Consider the following 13,203-nt stretch of genomic DNA (forward strand, 5'->3'; position numbering starts at 1 on the left):
TTCGACCTAAATTTAAGATTTGCTTTCATGGAAGAAAGTAGGAGCTAACTTAGGGGTGAAACGATCAATCTTATGCTTTTTGAAGTCGAGTTCTTTTCTTAGTATTTAAATATCGATCCCTCTTCTAATTTAGCGACAATAAGATGTGGATATCCCTGCCTCCCTTAGGTCTTGGGTTCGAGCCCATCAGACGACAAGTTCTGCGCTTGGTTAAATTTGATTAAATTGTTAAGTGTGTTTGCGGGTTATTACTTACCCCGCGGGAATTAATTGCACTCTATAGTAGAAACGAAACAACGTTCTAAAAAAAATAAATATATTGATTTTAACTAGTTTGGCAAGACTGAAATGGGTCGGGTCGGGTCGATTCGAATAGTTACAGTCGGTTTAGTTATGCCTCCTTCCTCCTTTCTCCCTCCATTTCTTCTTCTTCTTCTTCATTCTTTCTGTTCAAGCTCAGAGCAGTAAAGGGCGAATCGAAGCGCAACAACAGTTCATCTCTCTCTCTCTTTCTCTCCATTCAAAGATATGGTAGCGGCAGGAACTTTCCTATGCCGGAAAGCATATCGTCTTCCTCTTCGGTCCTGGTCATTGAACGGAGGCGCCACAGATTGTGTCGGCTTATGGCGGAATAGGTCACAACATACGGAACATTTGCACCTTCTTCGCGAATGTCAGTTACCACAACGACTTTATTCTCTTGCCGCTGGAGATTCTCGCTTCTTCTCCACATTCACAACTCTCCATCGATCACCAACTGCCGACTCTTCATCGTTTCATAATGGAGGAAGCAACCTTATTCTCACTAATGATACTGTTTCCAATCACCGGAAAGAATCCGAACTGATTTGTGAGTCTCTCTCTTTGTTCTTATACAGTTGTAGAATTGACGAACTACGAATTTTATTCCTATGAACTTAATGTCAGAATAACACGAAACTCATCACTACTTAGAGAGTTAGCTAGGATAAACCATACTTCAATCGATTCACTAATTGTCACATTCTTGGTAAAAATTTGCAAATTATGTATAACAGATGGCATACGAACTACATCAAGGTCTTGCTATTCAACATCAACCTCCAATAGCGATGATGATAGTGATGAAAAGAACTCCGACACTGAAGTCTCTGATGGTGGAGATTTTATCGCCCAAAAACGCGATCCACAGCCGCATGGTGTTGATCCCAGGAGAGGTTGGGGCTTCCGTGGTGTTCACAAGGTATTTCTTCTTACAATCTATAAAATTTTAGTCCATTTCATTGAATTTGCTCCATTATCTGTAGACAGATCATTTAGATAGAGGTTGCCAATGGAGATGAAAATCAAGGGATTATATATCCTTTTCTTGTATCATACCTTGTTACTTAACAATTATCTTGTGCATAAACATAATTTGTGTTTGGATCTGAATCTGAATATGTGATAATGACCTTCAAACATTACCTAGGAATTTGGACAGTTTGTAAATCTCTTTCAAATGAATATTTTGAGCTCTCACCAAGCCCAATTGGACACTGCCTCCATCTGGAAGAGCAATTATATAGCATAAAATGAGATACACTCGGATAAATGACCTAGGTGAGAAACCGACTAATATTTATATAGGCAATTACAGTGAACACCAATTTGGGCTAAAAGCATACCTATTCATTTTACAAGCTAGATACAACACTTTGTCATTTAAAAAAAGTTATTCTAAGTTTGCAGGCAATCGTATGTGGAAGTGTTGGTCAAGCGCCTATGCAGAAGATCCTTAGAAATGGGCGAACTGTAACAATCCTTACGGTTGGAACTGGGGGCTTGTATGACCAAAGACATTCCAATTCTACTGACCTTCCTAAGCCAGCTCAATGGCATCGGGTTGCTATCCACAATGAGCATCTTGGAACTTATGCAGTTCAACAACTGACAAAAAAGTATGGTCGATAATCATTCTTGAGACAATTTACATAATAATTGTGCCTATTTAGGGTTATTTGAATAAGTGGTTATTTTCAAATAACTTTATTTGATGTGGGTTGTTAAAAATTAAGTTTTTTGGATCAAAAGTAGAGGGATTGATGAATAATTCCGAATAACCCACATCAATCAAGGCCTTGGTATTGTGTCACATCTCATTAAAACTGAATGTCATTTTTCTTTTCACCGATTTGGTATAAGATTTTTGGCCTAAATCTTAACTCGAAGTTAACCGTGTTGAGAGAGATTCTTGACTGATTAGAGGCTTAAGGGCCTTGGATCATGATCTAGATTCTAGTGTGATCTTTGTTGCTTCACTTTGTATACAAATTATTTTCTAGACAATGATCCAAATTATAATGTGTTTTCTTTTTTGTTTTATTTAGTATGATTGTGATTTGGCAAACATAAGATTTTTTTTGGATCATGAACAACCTAATTAACAAAAAAAATGTATAGCTTAACAGTGATTATCATTTTTGTTTGTTTGTTTGTTTGTTTCCTTATTGATTGAATATGAACATTTGCAGTTCATCTGTCTATGTTGAGGGTGACATTGAAACCAGAGTGTACAATGACAGCATCAGCGGTGAAGTTAAAAATGTGCCCGAGATTTGTGTGCGACACGATGGTATGACTTATTTGTTGTATTATTGCATTTGAAAATCTAAACCTCTAGAGCCGTAAACCTTTTTCTTATGGTTTTTTTTTTGCAGGAAGAATTCGACTTGTAAAATCTGGGGAAAGCATCAACAAGATCTCCATTGATGAGCTGCGTAAGTCTTCTCTCTAATCCATTCATGATGTTGAGTAATCACAAACTTTAATATTAAACAATAGAAATAAAAGAGTAAATGAATGAACACAAGATTTATCGATGGATCGGGGCTAATAATAGTGCCGATAACCTCGTAAGTAAGTTGGCGTTCAAAAGATTTCAAGGGCATAATGTGCAAAGACAAAAATACCCTTCCCTTAAGAGATAAATGACTAATACACCCAATGTGGATCTGAATTTAGATTCAGATTCAGAAACAAAACAATAAATGTTCCCAATTGGGTCAACAATATCCATTTTAGCGAATATCAAGGAAAGCAATCCCGAAAGGGAGATAAATGTTGAATGAGTTAGAAAACTATATATGGGAATACGAAAAGTGAATATTCTCGCCCTGCATGTTTTGAATTTAAACAGGAGAAGGATTGTTCCAGTGAAGAATTAAAATCCAGATCTAAAAAATCCATAAGAGGCTGGTTGATTGTATTTGAAGAAGAACAAACTGTAATATCAATCTTATAAACAAACAGGTTAGACCAAATGCTTTAGTTCGTAAACTTTCTAGATCTGAATTTGTTTTAAACTATTTTTGTTCTCTTTTTCCCCCAACCCTTTAAAAGCACACACTTATGAGCCTGAATTGAACCACATTCTCATGGCTCGTTATTATTTATATCTTGTGCTGAAATTTGCTAGTTTAACTAACCTGAATTTTTACAATTTTATTTTGAAGTTGATCTATGTGTCTATGGTATAACCTTTATAATATATAAGATTAGATTTGATTTTACCAAATTTTGAATTTTAACATTTTTAGTCATGTGTATGAATATAATATTAGGCTATCGGGGTGTCGGTTGTTATTTGTTTAACCAAAAATGCATCACAAAAGTGTTCTAACTTGAAGCCCTGAATAAAGATAATAGGAGACATATTTGATTTTTTATATTTTCTTATTTATAATATATTTTTAGGCCGTGTTTTGTTTGATATACATATTCAAGATAATTATTAGGGGTTTAATATTTAAATAGAGGGCGGTGATTAAAAATATATATTTATCTTGGGTCTAGTTGGGTCAACTCCTCCATATAGTCTTACAAATAATACTAATATAATTTCTTTTCTAAAGAAAATCAGTACTACATAATAATAATAATCTTTTATTTTTTATTTTTTTTTATTTCTTCACTATCCAATCAATCTTTACACATTTAAATTAATCATGTAATACAAATAGCAAAATATAAATTATTTCACTTTTTTTTATTTAATTATTATACATTTATATTATAAAAAAATTATTATGATTTTTTTTATTATTCTTTAAAGTATTTAATGTCTAATTTTATTTTATATATTAACAAATAAAATAGTTTTTTTTAGTTTTAAAAGTTAATATAATTAGTTAAATCTGTTTTTTAATTTAAATATTAATTTATTGTTTTATTTTTCAGTTTTGTAATTTTAAAACTTTATATTAAACTATTTCTTTTTAAATAATAATTTAATTAGTTTTTTATTTAATTATATATTTTTTAACATGAGAAATATATTTTATAATAAATGTGTATAATTATATTTGTAACTAATTATTTAATAAATGTTTAAATAAAATTAATATATTAATATTTGTTTAATTATGATTTAAAATTATTAAATATTTTTATAAATATATATAAATAAAAACAATTGATATATTTAATACTAATTTTTCATATGTTTTAAATAGTTATTATTTTAATTTATAATTTTATATAAAATATTTTAATATTATGTTATTGTAATTAAATAAAATTAATGTTATTGTTTAATTTTTTATATTATTTTAAAAATATTAAAATGATTTAAAATAAAATATTAAAATTAAAAATAATTTAATTTAATTTATTATATTAATATTTGTTTGTTAGTTTAATTTGAGGTAGGTAAAAAATGTAAATTATTTATAATTAGGAGATTTGTCCATATATTCTAATTCTATATATATTTATAAAGCTAGGATGTTGAAAAAGTAAAAAGAAATGGTGAAATGAGTTTGAATGACAGAAAACGTCAAAACTACATACATACACACCCGTGACCGTCCTTGTTTCATTCAGTTGCGTATTCTTTTTTTTTTTTTTTAGTTTTGGACTGTTTTTATAATTTTTTTTATAAAATAGAAAGAATAAAATAAATGATTTTATTTTCAAATACATGATGAAGTTAAATTTGATGTCATTAAATATTTTGTTAATAATTATACAAGTATTAATTCTCAGCAATTGAGGAAGTTAAAACATGCTAAAATTAGAAAAATTTCTCTAGTTTCTTAAACTGTTTTATGCTCATTTAATATAATAATAAATAATGGTTTATTTAAACTTAATCCTTGTAATCTCAATGCTATTATATATCTACAAATAGTCTTTGCTGATAAGTTGCAAGTATAAGTTGCATACCACCCACCTATGGGCAACTAAAAGTGATTGGAGAAAAGATAAGTTGAATTAAATAAGAAAAAGGTAATGTTGATTATATTATATAAGAAGATATTAAGAATAAAGAAAATAATAATAGACAAAGAAAGAAAAGAGTATAGAAGCACGGAAAATAAAAGCAAGGTGAGGTAGAAGAGTTTATTTATTAGACCTAGACCTTGACCTAGCTAAGTAAGCTAGCATCTAGCTGCTCGAGAGTTTGAGGTTGTTGAATTGGCTGTTCTTTTTGGGGTGGCTCTATCATAGGGTGTGGTTCTTGACCTAGAAGAGCTGGTCTTTGATTGATGATGATGATCCTGAGAAGAGCTGGTTAGATAGCTAGCTAGATCTGCACCAAATGTCTCCATGAAACTTCTCTGTAAATCTTCCAAACTCTCCTCCTTTCTCACCTGCATGCATCCATCCATCCATCCATCCAACCTTTGAATTCTCAAACCAACAAAATTGAATCATCAATCAGATATTAATAATAATTACCTCTCCTCCTCCTCCTCCTCCTTTACCACAAGCAGCAGCAGCAGCTACTCTGTTGTTGTTATCCATCATCTTAAACAAATCATGCATGAATTCTCCCATTCCCTGTCCCCACACCACACCACCCACCTCCATCATTATTATTATATATATACTTTCGGTGTACAATATTAATTAATAATCTATGATCTATCTATCTATCTAACCTCATCATCTTCATCATCATCAAATAGATTCAGAGTCCCTGAATCATACATTGATCTCTTCTTTTCATCAGACAACACTATAGAAAAAATAACACCATCAGATTTCAACACCAATCTACCAACATCAATATGCTCTTTCTTTCTTTACCTGAATAAGCCTCTTGAATCCTCTGAAACCGCTGATGATGATTGGCGTTCCCAGTCAATGAAGGATTCTTCGACAATCGGTCCGGATGCCATTTCTTCTCCATACAAACAATCAAACAAATATAAATATATATCTAACAACTCAACAACAATATAGGCAAGTATATATTCATACCAGAGCAAGCTTGCGGTAAGCAGAACGAATGTCCGAGTGAGAAGCATCCTTTCGAATCCCGAGAACTGAGTAATGACAAGATCCATCGGATCCTCCGTTCCTATCCATGGCGGCGGTGGTGGTGGGTAGTGGCCGTGTCGTCCGTCGATCAAACCGCGAATTGAAGCAGTTGCACGGTCAAACACGGCAGAATGATTGAAACGATCAAATCATTAGATATTGATAGATTCAGAAGAAAGATACAGCTACAACAGCGGAAGAACAAAGAAGAAGAAGAGAAAGAGGGTTTGGTTTAGGATAGAGATGAAACTGAAAGACTTTGCCCCTTTAAAGAAGAAGGTTCGAGAGAATTGAGAAATAACCGAAGCAAGATATTTTATAAAATCGAAAGGGGGTGAAAGGCTGACCACCTAAAGAAGGTTCGAGAAATAACATTTAAGAAGAAACAAAACATATAATATAGAATAACCTTAACCTTTATCTATATTACGGTATCACCACTACGAGCCACGTGGGGAATCTAGTTAAGCCTTGTTTGATATGATATGTGTTATGACTGTGGAATACAAATAAAAAAAATAACTAAATTACTAAATATCAATCACTTGTGTGGCACTTAAAAATAACTCACAAGCTAAATTTTCACTTCAAATTCAAAATGAAAATTATAGATCGGATTAGCTTCAAACATTATATATATATTATTTGTAAATTAAATCATATTTAACAAACAAACATACTAAAAAAATATAATTATTTATTTTATTTACTTGTAGTTTTTCCTTTTTTTTAATATTAAAATTTGTTAATATCTATGTTTGAACTCAAAATCTTATTTAATTATTTAAAATTTATTTTTTTAATAATATAACTGTATTTGTTTCTTTATAATTTATTTTTTTTAAAATAATAGTTTATTTAAATTTATAAAATATATAATTTATAATATGTTTTTACTTATTATTAAATTTATATATATATTTAAATATTTTAGAATATTTGATGAAATTTTAAACAACTTTTTTAAAATATATATATTTTACTAAAAAGCTTAAAAATAATATATTTTATAAATTTAAATTATTAACAGATTATAAAAAAAATAGTTATAATAAAAAGATTATATTTTAAATAATTATTCATTTTATTATTAACAGAATGAATAAAAAAAAATTATGATATTATTATTTTAATATAACTGTGTGGGTAGGGACGACAATGATATATAGTATCATTTCTGTTGGAGAAGATACGGTGCCGCCTCATAATTTACATATTCTGTTTTGGAGAATATATGGTGCCTGTGCAGGCACGTTATATATTTTCTAAAATATTTAAATAAAATGATATTTTTATATATTATATATAAAATAATAAAATAAAATTTTATATTATTATAAAAAAATAAATTTAAAATTTTTATAAATTATAAAAACAAATAAATATATTACTATATTTAATTATATTTATTAATAAATAAAATAAATACAAATATCATTCTTATCTATCTTTGATTTGACTATTTGGGTACTAAGGTTTGATTACCGGTACTAACGAATCTCTCTAAATGCTAAATAGGGAGGAAGTGGGTCCATTTTCTCTATTATAAGCTTGATTTTGATTGATTTTTTTTTTTTTAAATATATAAAAAAAAATAATGTGAATTGGTTATAATTATTTTTAATAAAAGAAAAATATTAATATATATATATAAATAAAATAAAAAATAATAATTTAAAATAAAAAATATTTTTAATATTTTGATTAATAAAATGAATAATGTGATTTTTGAAAAATAATTGATTAAAAATTTGATTTTATTTAAGTTATTTTAAAACTAAAGAGAAAAAGACCATAATTATATTATAATATATTTTTATAATTATATTATTTAATTTTTTATAAATTTTTATTTTTATATCATGTTACTTTATTTAATATTATTTATATATTATTTATGTTTGATAAATTTTTATTTGTAATTTGTAAAAAATTAAATTATTTTTATTGAAAATATTTTATAATTAGTATAATTAGGTGTTTATATTTTATTAAATTATGACGTTTTTAAATATTTTATATATTTTAAAAAATGAGCGATAAATAAAGAGAATTTAGAAGAGAGAATGACGGTCATATCACTGATTTTAAAAATTATAAAGGTGAGGAGAATTTTTTTTTTTTAAATTTTGCCACTTAATATTTTTGAAATTCTCTCCCTAATCATTTCTCTTTTAAAAAACAATAATTTAAAAATAATAATATTTTATATTTCTAATTAAATAAATATAATAAAAAATATTAAAATATAATAATATGAATAATTTTTTTCTACTAAACCCAAAATATTAATTATGCTTATTCAAATCTATTTTTTTATAACTTGTTAATTGTATTTATTTTAACTAGATAAAAGACCAGTAAAACAGAAATGATACAACACCCAAAAAGATGTGGGCCCACTAGAAACATTTTTTTAAGTTTAAAATTTAATTTAGAAACAAATAATAATAATAATATATTTTTTAATTACTTTATTTAAATAAGTTATAATTTCATTTATTCATTTTAACTTTTTTATTTTTTTGAAATTCTCAATATTAACTTAATGATTGAGCAATTTTTCTAACTTTGAAATAATTATTTATAAAAATCCAATATGAGAATTAATTCTTTTAACAAACACTCAAGACTGTTAAAAGACAAGTTGACTTGCAGCCTTTGTTTCTAAGGAGAAAAAAAATCACATAAAAACTGTCTTTATAGACTAATTCACATCTTCCATTTAACTGCATTTATTTCTAGTTGTAAAACAGAGAATGTCCAATCCCACCCTAACTTATGTGATCTAGCATTTCTCACTTAAAAAAAAAAGTTGATTCAATACCGTCATGTGGTAGCCAGGTTAAATCGGCCTCATCTTCTATCGAAAATTCAAGCGAAAGCCGATAAGATATTCTTCTTCAGCGTGAATTCGTCAGCCTTTGCTGGGCTGATGGACTGCATCATACAAAATAAAAAAGTGATCTTTAGGATAACTTATTCTAGAAAAGGTATTATAAACAAAATAGTAGTTGAGCACTTTGAGTCTTTGATAGCTAAGGTTAGGTTCCCAAGCTATATAAATAACATAAACTTTAGTTTAAAAATTTATTAATGGTTTCTCATATGGACCTGGAACCAGAAACAAAATTATAAGTCTTTTCAAATAGGTTCATCTGGTCAGTCTCATCTGAAAATATTTTTAAAATCTAGATCTAGATAAGAAACAATCGATATTTCTTTGGAAACACTTTTCTTTTTTTCTTTTTTTATCATCTGGATGAGATCGCGTTTAAAAACAGATTCATATTAAACACAAATTAAAGGGGGCTATCGATATTGGTTTTAAAATACCTATAACTAAGACCACTACAATATTAAATAACGAGGAAAGAATGAAGAAATTTTACCTTATCGAGAATGCGTTCAAGTCTTTGGATCTCATTCTTGGCATAATCTGTGCCTTTATTCATATAGTTCTTTACAGCTTTCAAGTAAATTTTTCCATACCTGAAAACGAATGACAATAAACTTTAAGCCAAAATACCAAATTACCCTGACCTTTTTTCTTCTTTTTTATAATAAAGAATGTTCGATGACTTAACCCAAATAATATACTTTTTCTCATCAAGACATTCCCAAAAATTATCCTACATCAAACAAGCTCTTAATTGAATCAAAATACTAAATTACCCTTATTTTCAACCATACATCAAACAAGCTATTAGTAGTGTCCAATGCCATTTTGTCTTTTGATACCATAAAATAGGAATATTTTTAATTTTTGAACAACTCATTGATATGGGTAATCGATGAATTGGTATAAAATATGAACGATTTAACTTACAAAATTATATACTCAAGACAATTACCTTGCAGAAGAACCGTCCAGCTTTTCAACTTCGTCCTCTATCTTACTGTAAACTTCCTTCTTCTCGTTCTCATTCTCCCCTGCATTAATGAGTTCCTTAACCAGAGCGTCCAACTTCTCAACTCTACCAGCCTAAATGAACCCCAGAATCATGCATCAGCAAAAACTTCCACAGGAAAAAAGAAAAGAAAAAGAGAAGGAAATGTAAATCGAGTCAACCACTAACTTTATCGGTTAGTTGTCCTTTTGCATCACGGCTGGTTCCACACTTCTCATTGATGAAAGTAACGAAATCATCTAAATCACGTCCACCATTATAATCTTCCCCGGCTTTGTTACCCTTTGGAAAGAACTTCAACGTAGGATATCCACTAACGCCATACCTAGATATTTAATAATCATGATTAAAGACACTAAACCAAAACAAATAAATATCAAAGCAACGTGTAACAAGTATTAGGGTTAGGTCCAATAGCTGGGTTAATATGGAATGAGATTGTAACTGTAGAATTGTAGAAGGGTGGTATGATAAATTGATAATCAGTAATTGTACAAGGATAGTATGGTAATTAGTAGATTAAGTGTGTGGATTAGTAGCTTATTAATAGTAAAGTATGTAATATTTTGAGCAGATAAATAGAATATACAAGTTAGTTGGAATTAATATTGGTGTTCTTGATTAACGATGTGTATAAACAGATAATAATAAACTTGTATCCAGGATATGCATTAAAGGATATGTATGCTCATTTGGATAAACTTGTGTATCATGCATACTTGGAAACACTTTCTAGATCTGCATCCATATCTAGATGAGAAACTGTCAATAAATTTGTTTGTAAACATTTTTATCTGAGTCTCAGGTACCTCATCTAAATGTGGATCCAGATGAGATCATAATTGGAAATAGAACTCTATCAAGACACAAATTCAGATAATTATTAACATTTTTTTTTTTATCTATATCACTAACCAAATATAGGCCCAGAGCACTTCCATTTGGAAACGCTTTCTGGAGTTGGATCTGGAGCTGAGTCTGAGTTCAGACGAGAAAACATCGCTAAATTTCTTTGAGAACACTTTTTTTTGTCAAGTACCTCATCCAGATTTTGATTTAGATGAGATAATATTATAAAACATTACATAACATATATTCATAACCTCATCTAAACCCAGACTCGGATCCATCTCCAGAAAGTGTTTCCAAATAGGTTAGTCTACCTCCTTTCATCCTCAATTCTCTAATAATTCTTCACAATTTCACCATAAGAACTCTGATATCTCAAATGCAGATTAATATAGCCAAGCACATAGAAAATAACTTGGATTTGCAGTTACTTACTTCCCTGCAAGATCCTTGTGAGTATCGGCATCTAGATTAGCAATCACCACGTCTTCTTCCAAATTAAATACAGTGCCAAGCTTTTCATAGATCTAAATGGGAAAAAAAAGAAGGATCAATTGTTATTACACTTGGCATAACAATAAAACAATTTTAAAGGCTACAAACTAGTTTTCTACTCACAGGAGCAAGGCTCTTGCAATGACCGCACCTGTTAAACATGAGAGTAGAGCGTTAAAGAGTGAAAAGATAACATAATGGAATTTCAAAATTCAGTTCATTGATGAATATAAAATTACCAGGGTGCGTAGAACTCAACCAACACATTCTTCTTCTCATTAAGGACAATATCGTCAAAATTATCAGATGTGAGTATCACAACACTGGAGGGAATAACAGCTAACTTCACATTAGTGCCTGATGGAAATGGAAAAAATTTAATTCCATCAATCAATTAACCAGACAAAACATCATGTTTAAAGGAACTCAAATGAAGATTACATTTAAACTTTCAAAATATATTATAGCACGTTGAACCCATATGATAAGAAATAGATTAGTATTTCGGGTTTTCAAAACTAGAATCAGAATTTGTAGCTGTTCCATTCAATATTGAACTCATAAATTCTAATTACATGATCTCTAACTATTTATAAACTTCAAATACCTAACATTTACTATAATACCCTTAAACTTTTAAAGCTTACTAATAACCATATGTATCCATCCTACTATAAACACGGTACATCAAAACTAGAATAAGAAGAGCATGAAATTGATCTTTTGATGAGAATGTCACAGAGAAAGCTAAAGAGATCATATCAAGAACCTTGATTTGAATAGTTAGCTGGTGATGATTTTGGAGGATAGATAGTGTGACTTGTTCTGGTTTTTGTTAGTGGATATCCTCAATGAACAACGTTTATGATACAATGTTATGATATTTTCAGTTTTTTAGTGGGCTGAAAATTGAAATTGGACTTCAAGAAGATAGTTAGATAATATTAGTATAAATAGTAAAAGATTAAATATTGTGAAAAGGGTGAATAAAGTTGGAAGGGTTTTTCTTCATCCTCATCTACTTCTGGATATTATGAATTCCCTTAAATTGTAGGTTAAGGAAATTCTTCAATTCAGTAGTATCAGAACCTAGTCCAAGAAAGTTAAGAACATATAGTTAGATAATAGAAGTATAAATAGTAGAAGATTAGTATTAAGAAAGGGTTTATAAAGTTGGAAGTGTGAATCAACATTCTCATCAACTTCTGGTTAACAAATTCATTCATTTCTAGGTTAAGAATATTGAAATTCTTCGTAGCAGTTTTCTTGTCAAATGAGCTCTTGACATCTATCTATTCTTGGTCAAGTTGATGATTTCATTTTTCTTTGGATTTTGTAATCATTTCTTGATTTCTACTCTTTAACTTATCAAATTTTATTGTATTTCTTAGCGAGATATTATATAACTCGCTTATTAGTAGAAGTTTTTAATATTAAAAAAAAACTTCAGAACTACAAAATAAGGCAGCCCAAAAACCACTAAAGGATTGGTATATAAAAGTTTTGAAATAACAAGATTACCTCCCTCCTTGTTAATATAAGAAACAAGGGCTTCAGCATTTCGTGCACCCTCATACCTAGCAAGTAGTACACATGGTTCAATAAAGTTCAAAAGAAGATATGTATGTCCTTATCAGATAGATAAATTATCAACCAGCTTCTA

At 29.0% G+C, this 13,203-nt stretch overlaps 3 protein-coding genes across 5 annotated transcripts in view; 1 reads left to right on the forward strand and 2 right to left on the reverse strand.

Moving 5' to 3' along the window:
• Positions 1-447: 447 nt before the first annotated feature.
• On the forward strand, positions 448-3,437 carry LOC124932020 (single-stranded DNA-binding protein, mitochondrial-like). 2 transcript variants are annotated; one of them, XM_047472615.1, is made up of 6 exons: positions 448-850; positions 1,038-1,222; positions 1,711-1,919; positions 2,493-2,593; positions 2,679-2,738; positions 3,158-3,437. In XM_047472615.1, the coding sequence occupies exons 1-6, from the start codon at positions 529-531 to the stop codon at positions 3,175-3,177; spliced, it is 897 nt and encodes a 298-aa protein (XP_047328571.1). In that variant the 5' UTR covers positions 448-528; the 3' UTR covers positions 3,178-3,437. The 2 variants fall into 2 exon arrangements, with proteins under 2 accessions (XP_047328571.1, XP_047328572.1); XM_047472616.1 differs by lacking the exon at positions 3,158-3,437 and having other exon boundaries at positions 2,679-2,755.
• A 1,795-nt stretch (positions 3,438-5,232) lies between these two features.
• LOC124932464 (chaperone protein DnaJ-like) lies at positions 5,233-6,564 on the reverse strand. 2 transcript variants are annotated; one of them, XM_047473097.1, is made up of 5 exons: positions 6,226-6,564; positions 6,052-6,145; positions 5,904-5,980; positions 5,706-5,802; positions 5,233-5,614 (listed from the first exon to the last, which is right to left on the reverse strand). In XM_047473097.1, exons 1-5 carry the CDS (start codon positions 6,331-6,333, stop codon positions 5,400-5,402), a joined length of 591 nt encoding a protein of 196 aa, XP_047329053.1. In that variant the 5' UTR covers positions 6,334-6,564; the 3' UTR covers positions 5,233-5,399. The 2 variants fall into 2 exon arrangements, with proteins under 2 accessions (XP_047329053.1, XP_047329052.1); XM_047473096.1 differs by having other exon boundaries at positions 5,233-5,612; positions 5,701-5,802.
• A 2,321-nt stretch (positions 6,565-8,885) lies between these two features.
• The window catches only part of LOC124930382 (probable protein disulfide-isomerase A6), a 5,618-nt gene continuing 1,300 nt past the window's right edge, over positions 8,886-13,203 (reverse strand). Inside the window, exons 3-10 of the mRNA XM_047470733.1 lie at positions 13,062-13,169; positions 11,780-11,897; positions 11,664-11,691; positions 11,481-11,572; positions 10,365-10,521; positions 10,140-10,270; positions 9,678-9,777; positions 8,886-9,225 (exon numbers count right to left, since the gene is read on the reverse strand). Of these exons, the coding sequence (XP_047326689.1) occupies positions 9,160-9,225; positions 9,678-9,777; positions 10,140-10,270; positions 10,365-10,521; positions 11,481-11,572; positions 11,664-11,691; positions 11,780-11,897; positions 13,062-13,169 (800 nt within the window). The 3' untranslated portion in view covers positions 8,886-9,159. The remainder of the gene's footprint in view (positions 9,226-9,677; positions 9,778-10,139; positions 10,271-10,364; positions 10,522-11,480; positions 11,573-11,663; positions 11,692-11,779; positions 11,898-13,061; positions 13,170-13,203) is intronic.

The sequence above is a fragment of the Impatiens glandulifera genome, chromosome 3 (assembly GCF_907164915.1).
Source record: "Impatiens glandulifera chromosome 3, dImpGla2.1, whole genome shotgun sequence".
NCBI lineage: Eukaryota > Viridiplantae > Streptophyta > Magnoliopsida > Ericales > Balsaminaceae > Impatiens > Impatiens glandulifera.

Bases quoted from the DNA above. Each gene is read 5' to 3' on its own strand.
- LOC124932020 (XM_047472615.1), top strand. From the start codon at position 529: ATGGTAGCGGCAGGAACTTTCCTATGCCGGAAAGCATATCGTCTTCCT. The intron at 1,223-1,710 runs GTATTTCTTCTT...CTAAGTTTGCAG, and splicing joins GCTTCCGTGGTGTTCACAAG to GCAATCGTATGTGGAAGTGT. The intron at 2,739-3,157 runs GTAAGTCTTCTC...GAATTTAAACAG, and splicing joins GATCTCCATTGATGAGCTGC to GAGAAGGATTGTTCCAGTGA.
- LOC124932464 (XM_047473096.1), bottom strand. From the start codon at position 6,333: ATGGATAGGAACGGAGGATCCGATGGATCTTGTCATTACTCAGTTCTC. The intron at 6,146-6,225 runs GTATGAATATAT...TGTATGGAGAAG, and splicing joins CTTACCGCAAGCTTGCTCTG to AAATGGCATCCGGACCGATT. The intron at 5,981-6,051 runs GTAAAGAAAGAA...TTTTTTCTATAG, and splicing joins GATTCAAGAGGCTTATTCAG to TGTTGTCTGATGAAAAGAAG.